At 41.9% G+C, this 26,738-nt stretch overlaps 1 protein-coding gene across 1 annotated transcript in view; it reads right to left on the reverse strand.

Moving 5' to 3' along the window:
* The window catches only part of APP (amyloid beta precursor protein), a 189,946-nt gene that overhangs the window by 111,811 nt on the left and 51,397 nt on the right, over positions 1 to 26,738 (reverse strand). The window contains 2 exon segments of the mRNA XM_086631552.1: positions 7,246 to 7,439; positions 8,910 to 9,022. Coding sequence (XP_086487678.1) covers positions 7,246 to 7,439; positions 8,910 to 9,022 — 307 coding nt within the window.

The following is a 26,738-nucleotide window of genomic DNA, read 5'->3' on the forward strand; positions in this document are numbered from 1 at the left end:
TCTTGTTGGTGAGAACAAGGTCCAGCAAAGCACCTCTCCTCATTGGTTGCTCTGTCACTTGGAGAAGGAAGTTACCATCAATGCATTCCAGGAACCTCCTGGATTTTTTACACCCTGCTGTGTTGTCCTTCCAACAGATATCAGGGTGGCTGAAGTCCCCCATGAGGACCAGGGCTTGTGAACGTGAGGCTGCTCCTATCTACCTGTAGACGGCCTCATCTGCTCAGTCTTCCTGGTCAGGTGGCCTGTAGCAGACCCCCACTGCAATGTCACCTGTCCCTACCTTCCCTTTAATCTTGACCCATAAGCTTTTGCTCAGCTCCTCATCCATCCCCAGGCAGAGCTCCATGCACTCCAGCTGGTCACTGACATAGAGGTTGACACCTCCTCTTCATCTCCCCTGCCTGTCCTTCCTAAAAAGCCTGTATCCTTCCATTGCAACACTCCAGTCATAGGAGCCATCCCACCACGTTTCCATGATGCCAATAAGATCATAACCCTACAGGTGTGCACACATCTTTAACTCCACCTGTTTATTCCCCATGCTATGTATGTTTGCATAGAGGCATTTAAATTGGGCCTTCCGATGAAGCTGACTTACTAGCTGGAGTGGCTGGAATTCCTTTCTGCTGCTCTTCAGGTGGTCTTTCTCCAGGCTCTGGGAATCTATTGCTGGCACTGGCATCAAACTGGTAGAAATGGGATGGATTGAGGTCTCTCTTCCCTGCCAACTTCAGTTTAAAGCCCTCTTCACCACCTGAGCTTGTTCTTCAGACACATCTTTTGGGCTCAGAGCTGCACTTTCAATTAGGCCTCAGATTTTTGACTCAATGGTGCAAGACAACATTAAGATCAATGGTAAAGGAGGAGGGGGAAGAGGGAGGAATAATGGTCAAGAAACACAATGTCACCACAGACTCGATAAAACTATGAAGAAACGGGTAGAAACTGAAGAATTTAATAAGTAGTAAGAATCTTGGAAAGATCTGCCCCACCATGATTTCTTCATCAACAACGCTCTGTATCTAGACAACGTTCAGGGCATGACCCTTCCTCAGCCATGCAGCACTTTCCCACCACACGGGGACTCTGAGACGCCAGGGTCCCCAGAGCCGCAGCAGGGCTTTACTCCAGGTGTCAGGAGCCAGCCTCCCTGCAGGCGTACTTAAACCAAGGACACCCAGCTGCTGATGGCCAACACAAAACGTATAGTTGGAAGCCCATCCATTAAGGCTTTCTGGGGACGAAACACAGAAAACTCTCCTGGAAACAGGAGGAGGCAATGTCTATCAACACCACCACCTGAATCCTCTTAGTTTTGCCCATTTTTTTCTCCATGTTAGAGCCATGTTTTCTTCCAGCCATAGTTCAAACGCCAAAGAGACCAAAGTACCCATCAGAGCAATAGATAAGGAAGATTAGAGCATTTTGGTTACTTTTTCTTAATCTCCCATGTCAGTTAATATGCAATGGCCAGAAATACACGCGGGTCAAACAATCCCCTAAAGCCTTTTCTTTTATGCTGTATTTCCAAACACCTTTTCTGGGGGTGGATGAAGAGATGAGTAGGGGAAAAAAAAAGGGTGAGAGGAACATATGGAGATGTAATGGGGAGAAACAGGGCAATAGGATTTCATGTTTTGGATACTCCTTGTCAATGAACAGCATGAGCCTATGCTCATGAACACTAAAAACAGCCACGCCAGTTGTAGCATTTATCTGCTTTCACCTGCATTCACAATTAAAACATCAACAGCTCCTCAACTCCTTGCCTGCACTACATCTCACACTGCCCTAGCACATACAGACCCAAAGGGAATTAATCAGTAGCTAGTCAAAGCTACACTTGTGGAACGAAAGAGAATTTCCCAAGTATAGAAATGACTAAACCCTACTAAATTTGACTTTTAAAATTCTTGCACACTACTAAATTTACTTGCTTATGTGTCACTATTTAGACTTAGGCATTTTTCCTAAACATGTGCCACAGGCAGACATCCCAACTGCCTGTCTGCCTGCTTTGTGTCAAGGCAGTAGCATGATGTAGTCCAAGGACTCCGTGTGTCATTATACGAGGTCAAGGGCACTATATGACCGTGGCTGATTTAAACAAACCTTGCGACAGCCTGATTTAATGACAACACCCTGGGGAATTTTGATTTTAACTAATGTGATGTTGAGATTAACTCATAGACGTTTCTGAAGGGAAGACACCAGGTAAAATGTGTGTTGACACCTTTGTACCACTTAAGTCAAAGACAAAGACATAAAAAGAGCTAGAGAGCGAACGAAATGAATTGGATGCTTCCTACATGTCAAGTGATCTCTAACAAATTACTCAGCAAAACAATTCTGCAGGGGCCCTGTGGCTCTTCTTCCCCAAATGCTAGAACAAGACTGATAATTAAAAGCATAGGGTCTCATCAGGAAACAATTCAGTGTAACAGGCACATATACAATGCTGCTTTCACTATCAGAAAAAACTGACAAGTTTTAAAAGCCTTTCAGGATTTCCTGAGTCAGAGTTGGAGGAGGCAACTAAGAAAAAAAGATACCATTGACAAAAAAAAAAAAAAAGCAGCTCTTTCTGAAAACAAAAAGGGTACAGCACTTTACTTTTTTTCAGCATCCGAGAGATGAGCACTCATCCTTAAGCACAACCTGGTAGAGGGTTGCAAAACCAGAGAACATGATTACCATGCTACATAGCACAAATTTATTTTAGTTTTACCTCACAGATGCTTAATTATCAGTGCAAAGTGGACTGCACTCTTTTTGATTATTTATTGCAGTAAAAAAAATCTACTATATTAACTATCCTAATGGCAAGTATGAACAAACCATAAAACTTCACTTGGCACAAGTTTATGAGAAACTGTAAACCAAACCCTTATAAAATACACTACTCCCTACAACGGGACATTTACAACACTACCCAATCATTACATCAGCCTGAACATACGTTTTACACACCAAACAGACAAAATTAATTTGGCCTAACCTGCCAAGGGAAAAACAATGAGAAATTAAATCTCCTATTTTGGACCTTGAAAATATATTTCGATGGCCTAGAAAAATAAGACTTGGCTGAAGTTAAGACACTATCTTCTGCTCCTGAGCCATGGGACTTAAAGAAAAGCTTTTTATATAACCCTCAACAGTGAGACTTATCATGCCTCAGTCATGCCTCAGTTTCCCTGCTGCTAAAGAAGCAAAATGACAGCAGCCTGTTTCCCCAGAAGGAAGGAAAGCCTGGGAGGTCTCATATACAGTGACAGGAAGATGAGACGAGGCACAAATGAGACAGATGTAGACAGAGAAAACCTGGAAATTTCCAGCTTGACTATCACTCCTAAAGATGTTCAACCTTGGCCATCAAGCACAACAAAGCTTCCAGCAAGTGCCCAGGTACAGCCAGGAGGGCCACGAGGCTGTGACAAGTCTCAAGGGCAGCCAGAGCTTGCAGGTCACTTGACTGAGCTGTAGCTATGCAGGGAAAGCTCTGCAGCTATACTGAAAGCCAGCACTTTCATCTGGCTGTCCCTCAGACAGTCTTTAAGGTAAATTTTCATTAAAGGTGTGGATAACAGCAAGGAACACCACTGCTGACAAACGCTCGCGACCTCTTAGTCAGTTATACACTATTTCAGGATGAGCATGACATGACGCAATTTCAAAAGCATGGGCTGATCTTGCCTCTTGGCCTCGGGAACAAAAAGAGGGTGTATCGCACCCGTCACCAAAATGCACCCTCTCTCTTTTCCCCAAGTGCTGCTAACAAGCGACACCATGAGGCAAGCCACATTCTGTTATGCCCAGATCCAGGTGGTGGTCAGATGCCGGGTAGGAAGAACATCCGTCTGTGACAGCACCGCAGCCCAAGCTGCCTCCGTGTGCCCTCCGATGGCGCAGATACAACATGCTGCTGAGTTTTCCTTCCTCCTGCACAGAAGAAAACACCCACGACAAAACAAAAAAGAAAATGCCGTGCTCCAGAGACAACTGTTGGGAGCAAAAATACCAGACAGCCTGAAAAAGGGCGTTTACAAAATGAACGGCTGCAATGTCATTTCCTCTAAATATTCAGAATCCTAAATGCAAATATTTTAAAATTCAGATCTGAATAGTTTGAGATACAAAGTTACTTCAAAATATATTACCTACATTTTTTGGATTCTGCTTTGTCATGACAGGAGTTTCGAGAAACAGGGATATAATAATTTGCTTTTCAGGTCGGCACCTCTACCTCAAACACATCATCTTCACTCTGACTTGGGTGTCTTAAAACAGCCACAGTCTTTCGGAAGGCCCACATGGCAGTCCCCGTGCCATCACCCACTGACAAGGGGTTTGGGGGAGCAGTTTGTGCCCAGCATTTTCCACTCTGTTTTATGGAGATGGGAGGATGAAGCAGCCAGCCCGGAGGTTTCTTCCCCCCAGGAGAGGTACCAGGCACAGGCAGGGTGAGAGACAAACCAGCAGCTATCAAGCAGAAAGCTCAACATCCAGATTTGAGAAACAAGGAATATGAAATCCTCCACCTGAGGTCATTTACAGTAGACTGGTTTCTGCTTAGGTGTGAGGAGTGGGTTATGTTCTAGCTGGACCACTTGGAGACTAAACAGATCTCTAGATAAAGACATGTATGGCAAAAGCATCTAAAAAGACCTGATTTGTACAACAGAACCAAACCCAGATCTTAATGAAACAAAAAATTAGAAAAAACAGCAATTACTGAAGAACTCATGGCATTGGCAACTAATTTTAGCCAGAAATCATGACTTCTGGGTAGAAATGAGTAAAAAAAAAGTCAACCCAGTAACTGCTGCAACAGGAATGCTGCAGAATTCCTACCAGAAACCTGTGGTAGACAATTCAGCATTAGGAAAGTGTCTCCCGACATTTCACCTCCTTTCTCCTCACAGTCAGCTTAGGACTAAGGTACATACATATTTACATACACAGAAATGTATGCTTATATATGTATGGATACACCCACACACAAAATTTTAACTACCACCTACTGCTGCATGTCGAATGAGTACATTTTTTTTAGATTATATATATATAACTAAATTTCAAGAGTATTTCTGGCTCCAGTACACACAGTTTAAATGCAGTTGGGAAGCTGAAGGGGCAGCAAGAAACATGAGTGAGACAGTGTAAAAGAACTACAAATTGCTTGGCTCTTCATCTGCAGTTTAACTACAACGATCCTTTCAATCTCCTTTTGCATGCACTTCTATGGGAGAGGAGGGAAAAAAAAAAATTGGTATTTGCTTGGAACTTCAGAAATGGATCCAAATGCAATTACAGCTCCTATTCCTAAAGGATACAAAATTTATGAAGTTATTCTTAAACTCATCTCTTCAGATATAAAACTGCTTTATGAGAAACAAAATGGACTAGAACGGTAAATTAAATGTTCAGTGAAAAACATGAAAAAGACAGAAATAAATGGGATATCTGTCTTACAAACAAAACTACTCTATATACACCCTTGTGAGCTCTTTTATTTAAAATATTTTAGGAATCTTTGATCGGATATACAAAATAAGAGTTTTGTATCTATGTATTTTATATATAGGGATATATAATAAATATAAGAAATACAGATGAAACAGGTAATGGGTATTAAGATAGATCTAAGTATCTATCTTGTGTGTATAAGTATACATATGATGAAAAAAAAGCAAATTTGTCTCAATTAGAACAATGTTTGCACTCATTTCTTATTCTAAGAGAACATACTCCAATCAAATCTAAATGAAATAGAGAAGTGACACAGCAACAGTCCAAAGACTGGTTTACAAGTCCCACTGAAAGCATTATAAATTGTGACACTTTGACAGCTGTTGGAAGTACAAGTCAGAATAAAGCCTCAAGGTCTCAAGGCAAAAGAGGCAATGTTGCTTGATGCAGGTTTCTTGCATCAAAGAGCCCTGACCATTCACTCCCATTTATGAGAGAAAACTGGAAATTACAATAGGGCAATACTTATTTTAATTAAATTTATTCCATTATTCACAAAGAACTCTTCCCTGCAACACTTACTAATACTTTGTCAGGAAAGATTTAGATGCCCACCACGAGATGGCTTCTAATTTTTCCATCCATGCCAATTTTTCCATGCCATCTCTTTGCACCAAATTACAGCAATTCAATCTCTGTCCTTCATCTCTACACTGTTCCTGAACTTGTTTCCATTTGGATTATGAAAAATCCCAGACATAATGCAATTTAGAACTATTAACTTTCTGCATTATTAACTTCATTCGGTCTCCATTTATTTTCAGGGTTCTCCTTGAAACCACCTGTAATCTGCCTCAAGTTTTGGATTTCGTATGTTATTTGTAAAAGATGTAATACCATCAGTGATAAAGTAGAAACACTGCATTAGCACAGCATGAAGTAACGGAAGCCTAGGGAGCACAAGCAGAATCTGAACATAGATCTTAGTTTTACGAAGAAAGCCACCCTAGAGAGTTGTTTGAATTCAGTTGCAAGGACGCAAGATTGTACTCTGTTCTCACAACTGCTAACGTGCTCAAGAGTGGTGAGAAAAGGCTGTGACAGCACCAGTTCACTGAGTTACAACACAGTTGTAACCCATGTTTGGCTTAAAATTAGCCTACAGGCACAGGGGATATTAAAGGGTAAAGACAAGCACGGTAATTTTTCTCATCCACTGCTGTCTTGCAAAGGAAACCTACACACTCCATCTTAACAGCAGTGTATTAATGAATCTGTCAAATTCCAGATATTAAAACAGATTTTATTTTAGATCACATTTAGAAAGTAATTCTCAGCAGAAAAATATTCTTGGAGTAATAATGGCACATCGCTAATGCCTATTATGAATGAATACATTTCAAAACCTCCAACGGTTATGTTGGCTGAGTATCTGCTGCAGTACCCCAGATGGCACAGGAAGCATCTTAAGAGTACAGGATTTACCATTTAGTTGTCAAAATGTACATATTCAAGCATTTTTGGTATCAACACAGCAATACTTTTCATAGAAGAAAAGATGAAAGCACAAAAAGTGCAGTAACTACATTAACAATAAGCTTTTCTGTAGAAAATCAAAAACAAATGAGTAGAACATCAATGTTTTCAACCATTGTAGCTGCAAGTTCACTTATAAGGAGCGGTGACTCTTCCACACTGAGGTCTTTCAGACAGATTTTTGGCATCTTTAGTAAGATGATAATAACAAGTTGAAGGGCAGAAAGTCACTCTTACCTTCCATCTGCATAGTCTGCATCTGCACCTCCCCACCAGACATCTGAATCATCATCTTCAGCATCAGCTGAATCAAGATTGTCACTTTCCTCTGCTAATGGGCAGCAAACAAACTCCACACCACGAAACTTGTCAATTCCACAGGGCAGCAGCATGCCGTAGTCATGCAGATTCATACTCTTCTCACTACAGGACTACAGAAAATAGAAAGAAAACAGCAACAATATTGTCATGGAGAAAGCTGGAAAAAAACATCATAGACCTCAAGAAAATGTAAGGGGCTGCGTGTTGCCTTAGGAGGTTGAAGCTGGTAAACTGCATGATCTGTGAATTTTGAAACACAAATTTAGAGTGGTCACGTGTGCATCCACTACCTGCGCTGTGGGTAGCTCCATATCTGTGTCCACATGACCATTGTAAGCAACAAGCTCTCCCTTTCCCTGCCCTTTAGTCATTGCCAGTATAGAAAGACATGTCTCCCTCCCATATACCTGCCAACTCCATATCCTCTTGCCTAAAAACCTGACAACTCCATATCCTCTTGCCTAAAAACCTCACAAGCTCTGCCTTGTAAACAGAAAATTTGAAGGCAGAATAATAATTTGATGTATTAACCCTGATCCCGATGCATTAATGCTATCAAAGAGTTCATTGCAAGACAGGTTAATGTTTAAAATATCTGACATACTGGAAATACACTGCAACTGGTCTGATACCTCTGCCAATACAGTACCCTCTAGCCCTGTTTGGAAAACAGTCAGTTGTGCATAATTATACCTTAAAGATAGAGTGAGGTAGAACAGAAAGATATGGCAATGTAGGAGAGGTGAAAAAAGAAAAACACTTCACTGGTGCACAGTGATGATGTTCCCAGTTTGCGAATACTTAGAATGGACTAGAATTTGCCTGCATGTAGGTTGGTGCTTCAAATGTTTCGTTTGAGGGGCAACAGTATGACTCAAGCAAGAACAGAAAATCTGAAAAGCTGCTAAGTACATTTCAATTTTCATCTCCAGAAGGTGGGATAACATACAAACTAAGAGATTCCAAACAACACAGCAGCCAGAAGCTTTACTGAAGCTCGTCCCAGTTTTTATTCCTACAACCTCTCTACATAAGGACAAAATTGTCCAAAACGTGTTAGCAATTACAACATTAGGTTTATTTCTGTTTTCAGGAAAGTGCCAGTAAATTGTAAAAACTCTGTGCTTGACTGTGAAATCTCTTATCAGCTCTCCTACCCTTTTATGTTGAATTCTTTGAGGCCTGTTTGAGCTCTTGTGAAGAAGATGTCATACCAATATCCATACAGAGGACAACTAGGCATTAGTGATCAATCTTTAGCTCCAGAGCAGCGCTAACGCAGTAAGCCAGAGGAGACAGAAAACACAGTGGGTTTGGGAGTGGATGTGGGGAAAAAAATAGTGCTATGAAACAGGGTCAATGTTCAAAGGTCAACATTAGGCATCCAAAAGTGGACTCTAATGTGCTCAGCAGAGTGATTCCTATTTCCTAACTCATAAAGCAGAACAAAAAGCCATTCACTCAAACATTTGTGGGTATTGCTTTTTGCTTTCCGTGTCACTGCTATATTTAAACTCGTCTTCAGAAGAGTGATACAGCTCTAAAGAAGGAAGGCAGGAAACTTTGAGAGATGAACGTACCTCTTTAGCAACAGTATGCCAGTGTAGGTGAGTTTCACACACATCCATCCTTTCCTGGTGAAGGAACTTGCACTTGTCAGGTACCAGAAGGGCATCACTCACAAACTCGCCCACTGAAAGAAAAACAAAAAGAAAAACAAAACTGTTATTTTTGCTTCCAGTACTTCATCCTTTTAAACCTTTAGCTAGGCACAGGGCAGCTTTCATGAAAGAGTGGCAGGCTTTGTTTGCAGAAAAAGAAACCGTTTCTGAACGGTGCATCTCAGACACGTATTGTATCACGAAAACTTTCGTTTAATACACTAACTTCCATATACCCAGTGTGAAACTTGCAGGATCCATAAAGACGTGTGTGGTGCAACATGAAGTCAGGAGTTTGTGGATTCAGCTCCTGGAAGAGGAGTGCAAGGATGGGGAGGGACAATTACATTTCCCATCTGCACAGTGCTAGGGAGAAGGTTTGAAGTGTTTTGAAACACTTAGTTTTTCTACACAACACAAATCTGACACCAATGCATTGTTTCAAATAATTTGAGAGTACTTCTGCTGAATTACAGTACTAACAGCAACACAATCCACTTAAGTTATTTTTGTTGATGCAGCCTCATTTCATCAGCCAGAAGAATTCAGCTTAGCCCAGAAGGTTGATGAGCAACTGGAGCTTATCAGCCAGGGAACAAGATGATTCATGGATCACCTGAGTATCTCGGTCAGATTAAAGTGGGGAAAAAAGGCTCTTTACCAAAGAGATAACTGACCAAAGACATTGTGCTGTTTTCAGCAGCAAGACAAAAATTTACATGCTAATGAAATAAACAATGTTCACGGCTTCAGTACTAACAAATAAGAAGAAACTCAGCTGATAAGCAACATGATTTATTACACTAAAATCTCTGCAATTCTGGCATTGCAATTAAATAAGCCCCCAACCCCCCCTAATATTTTTTTTAAAAGGAAAAATTATAGAGTACTTTCAAGAAGTCGACATACTGAACAGACACTGGATTGTGAAAGCACATGACTCAGCTGGTATAAATCATCAGCTCCCTGAAGCACATTTGTCTGTAACCTCCAAAAAACTACAGCCTGTGTGTGTTAAATGAAATAACCAAGGTGGCCCAATGGCTGCACGGATGTAATAACAGGTTAATTAATCAAAATGAGATGACTACAAGTTTATTGTTCCATAGAGGGTTGTCTCAGGGAAGCTGATGAAGTGGCCCTTGAGGCTTACAATTAAAAAGTCAGTTTAAAAAAAATCATCTATATCCAATGGATTGGGGGAAGGCAGGTTTCAGCAAATTGATGTATATACCTTTGCTAATCACCAAGATGTGTATTTCACATTAATTTCTTTGCTATATTGCAGTGCTTTTTATTTGAAGCTTTTCAAAGCCAGGCAGTTAGTTTACTATGAAAAAAACGATTTTGTTATCTTTATCCTTCAATGATGTATTCTAATGCCTGCAAATTATTAACAAAAATGCCTTCTAGAAGAGTCCAAAATAAACTTGCAAAAGCAATGAGTTAAAACACTCTCCAGTAACCCAAAACATAAAATCTGCAACTTCTGTTAACAAAGTCTCTGCTCCCAGTGGTATCGCACCCAAATCTTGCACTGAAATTTGAAGAAATCTGCACCTTGATTTTAGCTATACTTGTCTTTGTATGGGACCATCCTGCCACACACCAACAGTCACTCAGAACATAAGGAATTGCTAATGCTTCAATTTAGCCAAGTACCTCAGCACCAAGCAAACACATGGGTGTTTTGCTGAAGAGTCTCCGAGTCTGTTGACTTCACTCTCCTAGGACATACGACTTCATACAGAACTGCAGTTTTACTTTTCTATTCAAGCATGCAAAACATTCAGAGCAGTGTTTATTGCAAAGATTTCTATAAAACTGGGGAAAAAAAAAATACGGTCCTGGAGTGCATCTTACTCCAGCAAACTAGATCTGATTTCACAAGCTATGCAGATAATAATGCGTACAACCCTGTGACATGTATCTGACTTCTGATAACCCCTGTATGAAGCTATTCCATTCACCTTAACACTCTGTCACATCATCAGAATATTGTCTGCACGAATTTAGAAGACAATTAATGGTACACTGCACTGCTGAAAAAAACAAGCCTACATCATTTCAGCCAAAGTAGCGATTACTGATGTACCCCTGGAGCTACAGCCACCAAAAGTAAGATGGAAAGCTATAGGTCTAAAGTTCTAGGGAACACAGCCTGGGCTGCAGTATCGGTAACAGTATGTGTGAGTGTGTAATTAATTTTTTTAAAAAATAATATTTTTTTAAGTCTCATTATATCAACCAACTCATCTCAATACACTAAAGAAATACTGGACATTTTCATATAATTGAAAGTATGATGTTACATTTTACTTTTATACACAAAATGTGCATCTCTTATAAAATCAGATTCCTTGAAAATAAGCTAAGAGTATCCTCCTGGTAACCCAAATTCTCATTTCAAGTAAGGCTTCATTTTGCAACCAATTGCTGAGTTTCATGGAAACAAACAACTCATTGGAACAAACTCCCCTGTGGTTTTCAGAAGGAAAGAAGGAGCTGGGGAGAAGGGTGGTTGTCTAATGTAATGGTCCTTCATTATACAGAATTATAATAAATTATTTAGGGTTGTGAAAATCTGGGCAATAGTAATCACTTTGCATGTGATTCCTATTGCCTTCAATTCAATTTTTCATTACAAATAATATTTAATTCTTACTATTTAGGCATACATAGAGCTGCTCATGCCCTGGAAACTCTTTTCGTTCATTTCTTTATTGTAATTACTGAAGTTTAAATGCAAAGCTTTGAAATTTTGTTCTTTTTTGTTTGTTTGTTTTTGTTAAAAATAATTAATGTTCAAGTAGCAGTTTGATGAGCTAAACTGAGTTCATTTGACAACCGTAACATTTATTTTGCCTGGGCTAGTCTAATAGAAACACAAGTCCATCAGAAAGAAGCACTTCAATCACTTTTGACTTGAGAACAAGATTCTACCTGTACGACTCCAGCACACATTTAAATTTCAATGCTGCTGAATTACAAGACTTTAGGGATTCTCTGCTTTTTTGAACAAGTAACCCACAGACTACACAGGGGAAACAAGCACATGCGAAGGGAGAGCAATACTGTGCCTCCTTAGAGAGAGGGTCAATGTGTATGGGCTTTAAAAATAACAGAAGACTGTAATACTACTTCTGTTTGCCAGTACAAGCCATGACTTAGTTGTACATCAGTACATTTTTTTGACTGATGCAGCATCCCAGCCCAGCCCTGGTTGTAATTTCCACTCTCAGGCAGTGGGATCGCAACATGTAATTCAACTCCCAGATTATTCTTCCTTCCAATACAGCAACACACCGACTTGCCCAGCACCGGGCTGTCCTCAACGCCTTGCCTGCGAGGCTCAAGTCAGACAAGCATTTCCCCAGGCAGCAGCACTACCTTAAAAGCCTTGCTGGCCCCGTGCTGGCCCCTTGTCCCTACCAGGACCTTACCCTGCCTCCCAGGCCAGGGGCAAGCCACGGCTAAACCATGAACGTGCCATGGACAGATGGGCTTGCAAAATTTGTACCGAATCCACACCATGAAGCGCTGGTATTATTACCACCACTGGCATTGCCTCTGTCAGGCTGACATTTATCACTTTTTCTTGTATTTTAGAATCACAGAATAATTTAGGTTGGAAAAGACCTTTAAGATCATCGAGTCCAACGGTCAACCTAACACTGCCAACTTCACCACTAAACCTAGTCTCTAAGTGCCACATCTACACGTCTTTTAAACACCTCCAGGGATGTGACTCAACCACTTCCCTGGACAGCCTGTTCCAATGAATGACAACCCTTTTGGTGAAGAAATTTTGCCCAATATCCAATTGTTATGGTTTGAAGTGGGGAAGGAGGTCCAGGTGGCAGAAGCTGCCCATCAGACCGGACTCCCGTCCCCCTCGGGGCTTGAGCCAATCGGCGCCTCTGCGAATTGCCCTATTTACGTCGGGAAGAGATGCCTGAGCCTGAGACTATTGTGAATCATGGGCACAGGTAGAGACACATTTACGCATTTCACATTTACGCATTTATGCATTCAGAGTCTGTACGGAGACGCATTTAATGTCGGTATGACGACCCACGCCGGAGCACATTTAAAGTTTGTTGATGACCCACGCCAGAGCGAGTGGCTACAGCTCCTTAAAAGCCCAGGACTGGTAAAGCCCGCACTTGGGGCAAATCCGATGGGGTAAGGATTTGCCCCCCAGCGGGTAGGATTCACGCTTTCGCCGTGAGTAGGGGATCCACTGGAGCAAGGGACAATGGTGTAAGGACTCCTTTTCCTTTAAGAGAAGCGGCAGTAACAACATGGAATGAACTGACCTGCACTCCCCCATTCCCTGCCCCCCTGCGCCGCTGGGGGAGGAGGTAGAGCCAGAAAGAAGCAGCAAAGGGCGGGGAGTGGTGTTGTTTTTAAGACCTGGCCTTGTTTTCTTGTTATTCTCTCAAGTAACCGTTTTTGTGTGCTTTTCTCTTTTGTAGGTAGCTGTTAATAAATAGTTTTGCATTAAGAAAAAGCCTCTTTTGCCTGGGACCGTGGTTGGTGGGTGCTCCTCTGTTCCTGTCTCGATCCTCAGCTCTTTTATTACACTTTTCTCTCCTCTCTATTTTACTGGACTGGTAGAGCTGCGTGGGTTGGGTTGCCGGACTCAGCCTAACCCACAACACCAATCTAAACCTCCCTCAGCACAACTTGAGGCCGTCTCCTCTTGTTCCATTGCTTGTTACTTGGGAGAAGAGACCAACACTCACCTCGTTACAACCTCCTTTCAGTTAGCTGTAGAGAGGGATAAGACCCCCCCTGAGCCTCCTTTTCTCCAGGCTAAACAACCCCAGTCCCTTCAGCTGCTTCTTATAAGACTTGTGCTCTAGTCCCTTCACCAGCTTCGTTGCCCTTCTTTGGACAGACTCCAGCACCTCAATGTCTCTCTTGCAGCGAGGGGCCCAAAACTGAACACAGTATTAGAGGTGCAGCCTCACCAGTGCCGAGTACAGGGAGACGATCACTACCCTAGTCCTGCTGGCCTAAAAGTTTCTGATATCAGCCAGGACACTAGTGGTCTTCTTGGCCACCTGTGTCATATTCAGCCAGCTGTCAACCACCACCCCCAGGTACTTTTCCACTGGGCAGCTTTCCAGCCACTCTTCCCCAAGCCTGTAGTGTTGCATGGGGTTGTTGTGACCCAACTGCAGGTCCCAGCACTTGGCCTTGTTGAACCTCATACAATTGGCCTCAGCCCATTGATCCAGCCTGTTCAGATCCCTCTGAAGAACCTTCCTACCCTCAAGCAGGTCAACACTCCTGTACAACTTGGTGTTGTCTGTAAACTTACTGAGAGTGCACTCAATCCTTTCGTCTGGATCATTGATAAAGACATTAAACAAAAGTGCCCTTCTGTCTTCTTCAGCGCCTCTTGCATTTTGGTACTTTAATAATGAACCACGATGGTGCAATTTGTCTTTTGGGGAGCTCATAAATCACTCAAGTGATTCAACACACAAGTGTAACAGCTACTTGTTTTCCAGTAGCTGCTTACTCACTCTTGCAGGGAAGGGCTGGACAAAACCAGATCCCTCTGGCTTGCACGTTTCTGACCTGTCTGAAGAAAACAGCCCTGAGGGGGAATTCTGGGCAGAGATAATGTTACCATGTTAGAAAAACCCACCCCGTGCCTATGATTCATTTAGCTGAAGGCCAACAAGCTGCTGCTCGCCCTTTTGAAAATGAGTTGCTTGTTCATAACTCAAATCTATGTCTTTTAACAGCAACATTTAAGTTGCTGTATCCACTGTCTGCGCATCACTGGAACACAGACCATGTCAACGTAGTAAGTCACATCGTAATTTCATTTTACAAATCTCATTTATTTTCCTAGTGTCAGTAATCCCTTTCCTGATGCCCAATTCTCCATTACGTTTGTAGCAGACTTCCTCATATTGCCCCATCCTGGTGTACCTGTTCACATTTTTCAAAACCAGTTTTGCCCAAGATTATGATGCCACATTTCACTATTAAATAATCCTACTTTGCTCGAACACATCTTATTCTCTGAAAAATACTCTTGGAACACGAACAGATTCTGTGCTGTTAAGACCAGAAGTTCTGGTTCAGAAACTTCATTTTTCAACCCAGCAAAGACTGAGAAGAGCATTAAGACTCAAACGCTAATAAAAGAATTAGGATTACAGTGAAGGCATCTGAACATATTCTTTTAAATCTTCTTAGGAAGAAAAAGGCTCAGCAAGCGGGCACACTTGTAAGAAGACAACTGCCCTATGTGTTTAAATGGCAGATATGATATCAGGGCAAAGTAATTCAAAACAAAAATACTATACCCTGGGTGAGACACAGTCCTGATCAGCAGATTTTCCATCCACTGCATTTATCTGCACAGAACAGATGCGACATAAGAATCCATCCAACATTGCACAAAAAGAGAGCACATAAGATGATAAAGGTAATAAACCAAAACCCGTCACAAAACCAAACACCTGCTAGCAGATGGCTGCAGATGGTTAGGATCTCAACCAAAAAATAAGCATGTTCAAATTTTGTTCAGATGAGTACTTTCAAAGAAAGCCTGTACTAAATTTTGCATGAGGAGGCAGCACACATACTGAGGCTCTAGGATTCAAGGCTTCATTTTCCATGTCACTGAGGAGAACAAGGCCTTGCTAAAATGAATTTACAAGCTCAAGTGCTTGCGCCATACGTATTTGAGAACATTCAGAGAAACGTTGTCTCTTCTCTGTGACTTTGCATAGATTATCCCGAGCCAGCACGCCCTCGGCACAGCACAGCAAGGAGCTGAGCGACCCTGAGCCCTTCCTCGACCCACTGCTGTGGGACTTTGCTCTGCCCTGCTCCCCAGGCACAACAGCTCAGTGCCCTGTAACACCTCTGCTAGCTCTTGAGCCTACCCAGGCACGTTTATTTATTACATGTTCCATTAAACATACATTTATTTAAGCAGCCATGTAACTCTGGGTGCAGTTATTAAGGGTGATGTTTATATGAAGTCTTCATGCATGATGCTTTCTCTTATTTGTAAGTTGATAGGTTACCTGCAATCTGCATCAGAGTGCAAGCCAAACACACTGGCATCAATCGATGGGCAGAGAAACAACACTTTACTGAAAACGCTTTTCCTTTTCTTCCTAAGTCCAGAACAGCAGAGAAGATGCAAAGCAGCTAGATGCTTTAAAAACACATTTCATTTTTCAGCAGAATGAGTTAGTAAGCACAATTATCCAGCAACATGCTGAACCAGTCACGGCGTACTTCAAGATTTTAGACTCCATATCAACAGAAGAAGAGAGTGAGGCTGCGCCTGTCAAACCTGGTTTGAAGGAAGGTTTGCTGCCATGCCCAGCCCCTGGGGAGGGACTCCTGCCCCAGCCAATGGCATGGCTCTCTGAACTCGGGCACAAATCACCTTTGGCCAGACTGTTAAGTATCTTCAGTCTAGTTTAAAGGATTTTAACAAGCTGTAGCAAACAAAGGCTTTGTAGATTTTTCCAATTTTGAATTTAATTTTAAATGGAAGTTAAAAAGTGGCAGTGTTTAGGAAGGATGTAAAAGACTATGTAAAAAATAATTTCTACCTACACCATTACCTACAAAGGACTACTGATATTAAAATCAGTATCCAGCTGGGTATCAAATACCACCCTACCATATCTCCTCCCCCAGTAACCTGCAAGCATCAAGAGCAGTGTTGAACAATGCTGAACCCCCCGGGCAGTCGCTAGCAAAGGGCAGGCTGTGAAGGAGCTTGCATGCAAGGGCTCTGACGGGGAGCCCGGTGCTGCACCACACACCCTGCCGGCCTTAAAAGCTCGAAACCAGCTCCCTCAACCCCATCCCAAACGCCAAAGTTAGACACCTCTTCCTAAAACACATTCACCAGTCAAGAGGAAGGCAAGGTGGTGCTCATAAAACACGACGCCTGTGTCCCAGCAGCTTGGGCCATCTGTGCTTTTCTGATGAGTAACAGGCTTAACTCCTGCCCATAAAACTGCTCCAAAAACAGCTCTGTAAGAAAACTGTCCCTACTCCACCATTTTATCTATCTGTAACCTATGGTATGAATTTCAGTAAGAAACCCACGACACGGCAGATGGACAGCAACACAGACCCAAATTTGAAGAGCAGGAGCTCTTCAGTGACAGCACAACCTATGCAGTCATCTCTGGGGCATAAGGTGGGAAGAGCTGCAGCTCTTCAGTCTTCTAGAGGCTCGGCCAAAATCAACACTGACCCCATTAACACATCTCTGTATCACCCCTTTCGTCTTCATAAAGTTCTGAGAAGTTATTTCTTGTAAGTGTAGCTTTTTCCTATTACTATTTTTTGAGAAAAGCCACCCACTATGTTTTAAGCATCTAAAAGTAAGGTCAGTGATTCTCCAACAAGGCATTCTCATGGCATCAAAGCAAGCATCTATTGCTTTAGTGTTTCTTCTGCTTCAAAGAAGTCCTTGAATGCTTCTGCATTCCTGCTTTAAAACAAACTTGAAAAGGTGGAGAGCACACCCACTGAAAAGTGTTTCATTGTTCTGTTATTTACCACACATAGCAACAAATACACCCTGATGCAACAACTCTCAAGTAAATCACCTTCACATTTATCCGTTTATTAGACTACAGAAGGCAACAATTTCAGATGAGTAAAGCTCTTCTGTTAGACTAAAAACTGACTGGTAATTCTAGCTGTACTACAGCTTAGCACCCTGACGCTCTCCCAATTTTGAAAAACCAGGACAATTAACGTATTGTTCACAAACACTGATGGCACACCATATATGACCATACCAGGGACACAAGATCAAGGTAAAAGAAAACGTACTGTAATGAACTCACTGACGTCTAAATATTCATGTAAGTAACACAACGAAGAGTCCCAGTCTTGATATATCTATCATCTGTTCTACCTCAATTTTTGCAAAGTCCAAATACCTTACACAAAACTCTGGAGTCAAAGGGCTAAAATCCTTTAGGCACAATCCATCAAAGCACATTTGTTCAGATGAAATAATGAACTAGATACCAGGAACCATACCTGTAAGTAATTCACGGTGTTTATTATATCTTCACTTTCGTAAGATACTACACATAAAAAAAGATTATTCTCAAACCTTCTTCCTCCTTCCTCTGCAGCTCTTTGATCATAGATATAAATGGAATTTCTGCTCACTTGGGTACTTTTTTGCCTGACTGCGTTTTCTGATAAAATTATCTCACTTTCCAGACAGAACGCAAGCATCATTCAGATTTGATGCATTATCCCAATAATGGATACATCTGTTTACATGCAAGAAGATTCAAATACACATTGTCACATGCTCTGGCATCTTTATAGACAAAGCATATAAACATTCCTTAAAGTCTGCAGCACCTCAACGGTTCATTGACGCATTAAGTTCATCTACTTCTCTCCTTTTTTCCGCTCCTCTCCCTATCTTCAAGGAAAAATCTTGCTGGGAGTACAGTAAGATGCCTCTTCTGTTCCTCTCTCGCTCATTAATGCAATATAACGTAACTGTGCTAATAACCTATGATGTTGGGGTAATGGACATGTCACATGTTGGGATTCCTCCTCCTGCCCCATCTTCCTAAAAGGCCCACAGTCGAAAAGACCTTCCCAGAACTCGTTATCAGTGTGACCAGCAGCAAGTGTCACCCCAAAAAGGCTGTCTGAAGGGCTTCTCCTTCCGTTTGCTTTCTCTAGGCACCAACCGCTCGCACTAGCAAACTTTCTTGCCCTGCACCACAAATCAAAACGCTGCCTCTCAAACGCGACTTACCGAGAAACAGCCCCAACAGCAGGCTGCAAAGTCAACTCAGGAAGCTGAGAAATTTCAGGACTGAGTTGCCCCCCCTTCCATTTCCTCAGTGTACTGATTACATCTGCAGAGCTTGTGCCACAAATGAGAGAGTATTTGTTGCAGACACAGCTCCCTCCCTCCCAATTATATAATCCTGCCTAATTTCTTGGAAACGGTGAGTTAGGAAACAGCAGGAATAATAAAGCCTAGAGATGTCATTCTGAATAGCTTGACTCCGTCCTGCTTCAGTCACAGAGCTCCTACGTGATCCTGCCCAAGCAAAAATCTTTTTTCCTCCTCCTACACAGTGCTGAATTGCTTACTGCTTCCTTCCCCTCTTTTCTCTGCAGCCTCAACAGACTTTTCAGATCCGCTTTTTACTTTTCATTTTGTCATTGCAGTAGTCCTGTTTGATAAATCTGTAACAGGACATGGTCAACTGCTCTGGAGGGTGGGTGAATGCACTGGGGACTGAAGTCTAGCTGTTCAGAATGGAAAAAAAAAAAAGATTATAAAGTGAAGGATGCCAGCTGTGGGTGCTTGCTGCAGGGTCATCTGGTGTTTTTTTTTGGAGCAGGGAGGTGGTTTTGGGGGGATTCCCAGTACCAACTTAAGCTGATAGCAATATGGTTAGCTGTAACAGATCTTCCACAGTGCTATAAAAAGAGCAGGGAATGAAAAGATGGAAGGTGGTGGAAGCCAAGTCAAGTTAGAATAGACTACTTGATTCTGCATATAGCGTAACAGAGGGAACTACTGGGTTCCTCAAATGGGAGGACAGAATAACTGAAGAATTTATTGGAAATTGCTTCATCAACTGAACACAGTTGGTGAAACTCACAGAAAGGAATAATCCTGAAAAAGAGCATGAGAAAACTCTAAGGAACGGATTTGAAATGTGAAAGGCTTAATGAGGCCATTTTGTGAAGATTTAATAAGATTTTGTCAAGTAAGGAGAAAAAAATCAAGAGGGAAATAGGACAGTGGTGCCTTCAAAGATAACAGCATTTTTACGCCACAAAAAAAGTTATGTGCACTCAGGTTTTTCACACGGTACTGCCTGGAAGATGCAGTTATACGCCTGCCATTACATGCCAGCTGCCATGCTGTTTGAAAAGCATCCTGTTCCCGTGTAGCTTTTTACAGCAAGCTGCAGTAAAAGAAACACAGAAACGTTGCTCCTCTGAGTACTGACCACCCCAATCTGGTAAGGAAGTGCAAAGGATAAGAGATGAGAGCATCTTGACCAGCCGTACCCCCAAAAGTTGTTATGGAAAACAAAATCTGAAATGTTTTCTTCATAAATATTTCCTCTCCTTTAAAAGAGTTGAGTTCTTTTTCTTCCACACAGAAGTGCATACATACCTGTGAAGTCCTTAGAGTGATGTCGGGTATAGGGGTGCAAGGAATGGGAAACAAAAGGGAGAGAAAATCAAAAGATTTCTGAATCCCACCTTGTATGCTGAGGTCTTCCTATTACCAGAGTGGTACAGCAGAAAAGACGCCAAGTATTTGGGAATGCTTCTTTTCGCAAGGTAAGATTCACAGAATCATAGAATCATGCAATGGTTTGGGTTGGAAGGGTCCTTAAAGATAATCCAGTTCCAACCCCTCTGCCATGGGCAGAGACACCTTCCACTAAGACCAGGTTGCTCAGTTCCCCCGGTCCCGTGCTCCTTTTTGTGACAATGCTGTAATACAGAGCAATTCTCTATCACCCAGTGTTTAAATCCACCAAAGGCCTTTTGTTCTCCACATCCACTTCTTTTCACAGTGCTTAGCTAATAAAAGCTATCATTAAGCATGTCCCAGGACCTCAAAGTCATTAGCTGCTGAGTCAACTGGGTAAAATACGAAGTATATGGCCATGGACACCAAAAAGTACTTGGGGAACTGGTTGAAACAAAGGTTTTCTTCCTAAGGAGGCACTTTTCCCAAGAACCTCTTCACCAGAGGTCAAAAAACCAACACTATCTGGACTCACTAACCCAGAAAGGCTCAAAAGGAGGAAACGGGAATGCCACCATGGCCTTGTTATAGACATGGGTGCTGCACGTGTTCTTGGTAAAGAACCACCTATTACCTCAAGAAAGGACCTATTTCATTCAGGACAGAAAAAGGTTGTTGGTACAGAGCCAAAACAGTCTTTATATTGGAGTCATCAGCCCATTGTTCAGATATTGTTAATGCAAAAATTCAGGGATACTAAGAAAAAGCCTCAGGTGGGGAGAATTATTTTGCTGAAATACATTCTTTTCGTAATTTTCAGATACTTTTTAAAGTATGTTTTGATTTTTTCATGTGCATCTGGAAATATTAATTGCCTCCTGCCTTGTAGTCTTCCGACTTTTCTCAGATTTCCTTTAGTCCTTGTACTCATGTACTTATGTCCTCTCCCAATTATGCATCTCTGATGCCTTTACAGTTCTGCTCACATTACTGCCAGGTGAGACCTTCAATAGTAGAGCATGGCATGAGTCAAGCACCAAACAAACACCAAAAGAGCAAACTGAGGGAAAAGTTGCTCGTGGAAAGCCAGCACAGGGCAGATCAAGTGCCCTTGGTTCCCATGGCAGATGACAGAAACCAGTAGAGCTGCCCTGGATACCACTCGGTCCCATTTCCCATCAACTGGTCCTCCACCTCCTGCCCCTGCCACTGGCAGGGGAACTGCCTGCCTCTCCCATGCCCTGAATTCATGAAGAGAGCTGGAGACGTGTGCCAGGGTGTGTATTTGTCAATCAGAACACGGAAAGAAGAAGAGTAAGGAAAAGCGGAGGAGGTGTGACCTCTTCATTTTATGATACAGGATCACCACATAACCTTCCTCAGACAAAGTACTACTAAAAATTTACAGGAGCTTTTGAGTTTCAGGTGTGAGTGCTGGACCTCTTCAGGGCTCTCTCTTCCACCATAATGGAGTTTCCTCATCAACAAACACCAGTCAGCACTAGTTAGATGATAAATAAAGAGAAATCCCTCTTGTTTGGTGTTAACTGTTTTCAATCTGTATGTTAAATAGTTTAGATAAAGTAGATAAATGATATTTCTCAAAAGTGGATACACTCAAAATCTTAAGGAATTGTATCTTTGTGAATCTTATTTTTCTCCCCGCTGCTTTCGGGTTTTTACAAGCTATAATATAGCTGAATTTCAAAACAAATTAAGCTTCATAAATGCTACCAAATGCACGAATTTTAATACTCCAGCTATTAACATCATGTTCTGATGCACGACAAGCTGCACATTGGTTGTTACTGTTTCTGCTCCCTCTCTCCCAGCAGGCAGAAGACACGTTTTGCAGCAAGATCTGCAAGCGTAATATCCAAGCAGTTTAAAATTTCGTGCCTCCCTCCTGGCTGAAGTGACACTTAATGCACTTCATTACGTAAGATGTACTTGGAAAATGGCTCTGAAATGGAAACAGCATACAGTAAGAAGTAATTGGATTAATTAATTCATTAATACCCTATGTAACCGTACCAGTGACTTGCTGAAGATGCCAATCAAACGGTAAGATGGCACAAAGATAGGATGCTTGGAAACAATTCAGCACAACTTTATAAAAATTTGGATTCTTTTTATTTCAGCAGTAACTTAATTCAGCTATTGCTTGCGCTCTCTCTCCTGGCAAAGAACAGAAATCACTACGAAATCAAGTTCAGGCAGTAATTGTTTCTGCAACACCATCTTGTGCAAAGGCTCTGATGAGTGAATAAATAACTCCATAAGCAGTAGCTGAAGATCGGCTTAGCAGAAATACCTTACTGATTATTAACCACCTAAGCAATCGCCTGCCATAACACTGCTGAGCCCTGAATATCCTATTTGCCGAGACCAAACTGCCACTCAAATTGTTACCGCCTGTGGGTGAAAGACTTTCCTGTATCACCAGCCATGTGGGAAAATAAGGAACCACTTTCAGGCTTTGCAAACTTCACAGGTAACCAGATTAACAACTACCTCACAAAATGTGGTTCCGCTCTAAGCAGAGCAAAGCCTTTACACCTCCTGCAAGAAGGATGGTAGTGCAGCCTGGCAGCTCAGATACAAGGCAGCTGGGATGGGACAGCTTAGGAGAAAGAGAAGAGCCGACTCATGCATGGTAATTCAAGGAAGAGGAAGGATAAGCAGTCGGGTAGGCTAAACACAACATTACATTCTGCATTCATCAAGCACCACTTTTTAGAAATAAAGCACTAATTATAAGCAACAGACAACTGATAAACACCGTCATTTCTTCATGTAAGGCCAGTTCTGAACATCTAGTAACCCATGTTTTTAAGCATTAGGGCAATAGAGAACTCCCTGAATCTTGCCTACAGCTAACATATACTGGTTCTCCAAAGAAAGTCTTCATGGTCAGAAGCTTCAAGTTGTTTGATTTATAAACCAGATTCTGATACAAGGTTCAAAGCAAAACCTTACTGATTTACATATCTTTGAGAGATTGCAGAGCGTGGGGGAGGTTCCTGATGTCTGCAGAAAGGCAGAAGCTGCAACCACATTCCAAGATGCTATGGGGAATTACAAGCCAGTCTCCCTCACTTCACGTTTCCAGGTAAATTATGGATCAAGTGTCCTTTTGAAAGCCATTTCTGGGGACATAGAAATGATGATGATTTGCAATAGCCAGAACAGATTTAACAAAGGTAAATCATGCTTGATCAACCTGACTTGCCTTCTAGGATGAAATGGCAAGATCGGTGACTAAGAAGAAAGCAACAGATACTATCTACCTTAATTTTAGCAAGGAATTCAACATCATCTCCCTCCCACAATGTCTTTGTATGCACGTTGGGATATTACAGTTTAGGTGGAAGGACTACTAGTTGGGTGGAAAACTGACTGCGCTGTCAAGCTCAATGGGTAGTGGCTCATGGTTGTACTCCACCTGGAAGGAATTAATGAATAGAATACCTCAGGGCTTCATTTTGGCACTTGATTTGTTTAACGTATCTATCAATGATATAAAAGAGAAGACAAGAACATACCCTCAAAATCTGTAGATGACTCAAACTGGAGAGGAGCAGTCCACACACTTGCAGGCAGAGCCGCCATTCAGAGGGCGCTAGACAGGCTGGAGGAGTGAGCTGACAGGAACATCATAAAATTCAATAGGGAGAAATGCCAAGCCCTACCCCTGGGAATGATACAGGCTGGAGACAGGCAAACTAGGGTCCAGCTCTGCAAAAACAGCTCAGCTGGGGCCACCAGCAAGCTGAGCACAAGCCAGCGGTGTGTCCTGACAGCAAAGATGGCCAGTGGTGTCCTGGGCTGTACAAACAGAAGCACGTACAATATATTGAGGGAGGTGATTAACCCCTTTTACTTGGCAGTCATTAGATTGCATCTATAGTACTGTGTCTGGTTTGGGGCATCTCAGTACACGAAAGATACTGATGAACTGGAATGAATTCAGCAGAGGGCCACCATGATGGTCAAAGGGGCTGGAGAACTTAGCCTACGAAGAGAGACTAAGGGACTAGGGCTTGTTCATCCTGGAGAAGGAATGACTTCAGCGGAGCTAATAGCCACCTGCACAAACCTATGGAGACATCATCAAGATGCAGAGTGAGCTGCTTCACAGCAGCACACTGCAGCAAGAGACAGCAGCCACAGTCTGAAACAGAAGAGGTTCTTACTAGATAAAAGAAAAAAATACATCATAAAGATAATCAAGCATAGGGAAAAAGCTGTCAAGAGAGGTTGTAGACTCTCCTGTTCTTGGAGGTTTTCAAGATCAGACCAGACAAAGCCCTGAGCAGCTGGTCAAAATTCAGTACTAGCCCTGCTTTGCTCAGCAGATTAGACCAGAGAGCTCCAGAGGTCTCTTCCAACATGAGTGACTCTATGATTCTATCCATCCCTTAAGACTTCCCCACCTCCCCATACACTAGGAAACAAAAACAAAGCTGCAACAATCCTTGACTTCCTTTCGTCACACTGGCCTTCAAAACATCATTATTCCGTAACCTTCCTGTGGCCTACTGTCTGGGTTTCTGGAGTTGTTGCAAACTCTAGTATCACCAAGAAAGTGGTGCCTTGCCTAGTTCACAGGCACCTTTTTCATAATCTGTCGTCATACAGAGTAACTGAATAGTTTGTTTTTCTGTTACCTATCCCGAACAAGGGTGATGGCTGAGTCAACTTTACAGAGAGACAAAAAAAGAAGCACGCTATCAGTATCACACACTGAAGTCTCCTCCTCACAGAAGAGGTTTCTCATACCGCCATCTGCTAGCTCATGAGGAAGACAGTATATTAGATTATACAAAACATCTGCCTTACCAGGTATACGGATTTTCTGGACCAGCTCCAGACACTAGAAAATAACAACAAAATGCAATTTCTGGCTTCTAACATTGAACACACTGACAGGAGAAAGGGTACAGGATCCTGCTCACCAACTCTCAATGCGCCATTTGAAGGACAAGTTATGAAAGTAATGACTACTAATAATGGGGGCTGAGTTGCTCCGATTAACTAAAAGGCAAAAAGTTCGGTATTGTCACTAACTCTCCCATGAGAGCACCCAATAACCCAGAAATCAGTGTAGTTTTTATATAAAAAAAATTTCCTACTTTATGACAAAACTGTTCCTCTCCAGTTCTCACTGCAAGAATTAAACTTGGTCAACACAGAAGGAGCTACCAAGAGCTGGTAGAGGATGGTCATATTTTATCAAGTGATTAATTCCAACCTGTTTTATTTATTTTCTCTTCCTTGTACATATGAGTTATTGTGGACAGAAACCAAGTCAGGATTAACAGGCAAGATCACGTTCTACTGAGAACTGAATCCTGTCCTTAAGGATTCATACAAACAGTATGTTACATGCGAATACTGAGGGCAACATCACAAAATCGTATTTGTTATTTGTACAGACTTTATGCTCAGAAACACTGCCTAGTGTCTAAGTCTAATCCACACTATCAGAATGAAGATTTTCTTAATTCAAATATCTTGTATCATGTCAACAGATTAAAAAAAGATTGAGAGTAAATGGATTTTAGAGTAAGATGAACAACAGTAAGGAAGATATTAAACTCAAAAAGAACAGTAAATATATCACACTGTAGGCCTACAGCAAGGATTAACAAATTAAATTGAATAAATCAAGACTAACCACTAGAATGGAACATTTTGTAATGCATCTGAAAGGTCTATAAAAGCTTATTTTTAAAAATTAAATCCCTTGCAGATTTTTGCCCTTAGTCAAAAGTGTCTAGCTGAACCACCACTGAAAAAAATTTAAGGACAAAGCATCTCTTCCAAGTGTGTAAGTCAACACAAGAATGATATTAAAGAAATCAAAGTCAGTACATTATATATTCTTACATACATGTTTGACAACGTACATATAAATATATGAGCTGAAGCACATCTTACGAGTTCCCACCCAGACAGAATGGTAAGCTAGCCAAACTGTTTCATGAGCAGTGGTCAGGAGAACACAAATTCCATTAGGACAGAGTTGTACATGACACCTGGAAGGAGACAGCTTTAAAGAACGGATTAGTAATTGGTCAGGAACAAAAATTTTAGAAGCAGCAGATAAAAAAACTGATGTTACTCTGTGCAGTTCCTCCGATGTCAGCAGCAAGGCAGCATTCCAGATAGCTCACTAGCTGTAGTGGCAACTAAAAATGGAGAACATACACAAAAGAGTGCATCGGCTCAACGTCTGCTGGTGGTGCTGCCTCCTCCCATGCAAGTGTCTCTAATCTAACTGCCTAGGAAGCCGACCTTGTCTCAATGCTCCTCTTAAAGTCCAACAGAGGAGACACCTTGTCAGTAAATTCGTAACATACTCAGGCCAGGACTGACCAAACAAGACAGCAAGTGCCTCCTTGCTTGCTTGCTTTTGAAGTCAAATCACTAACAAGAACAATTTTGCCTAAACAGGATTTAATAATTCAGAT

The sequence above is a fragment of the Tauraco erythrolophus genome, chromosome 1 (assembly GCF_009769465.1).
Source record: "Tauraco erythrolophus isolate bTauEry1 chromosome 1, bTauEry1.pri, whole genome shotgun sequence".
NCBI lineage: Eukaryota > Metazoa > Chordata > Aves > Musophagiformes > Musophagidae > Tauraco > Tauraco erythrolophus.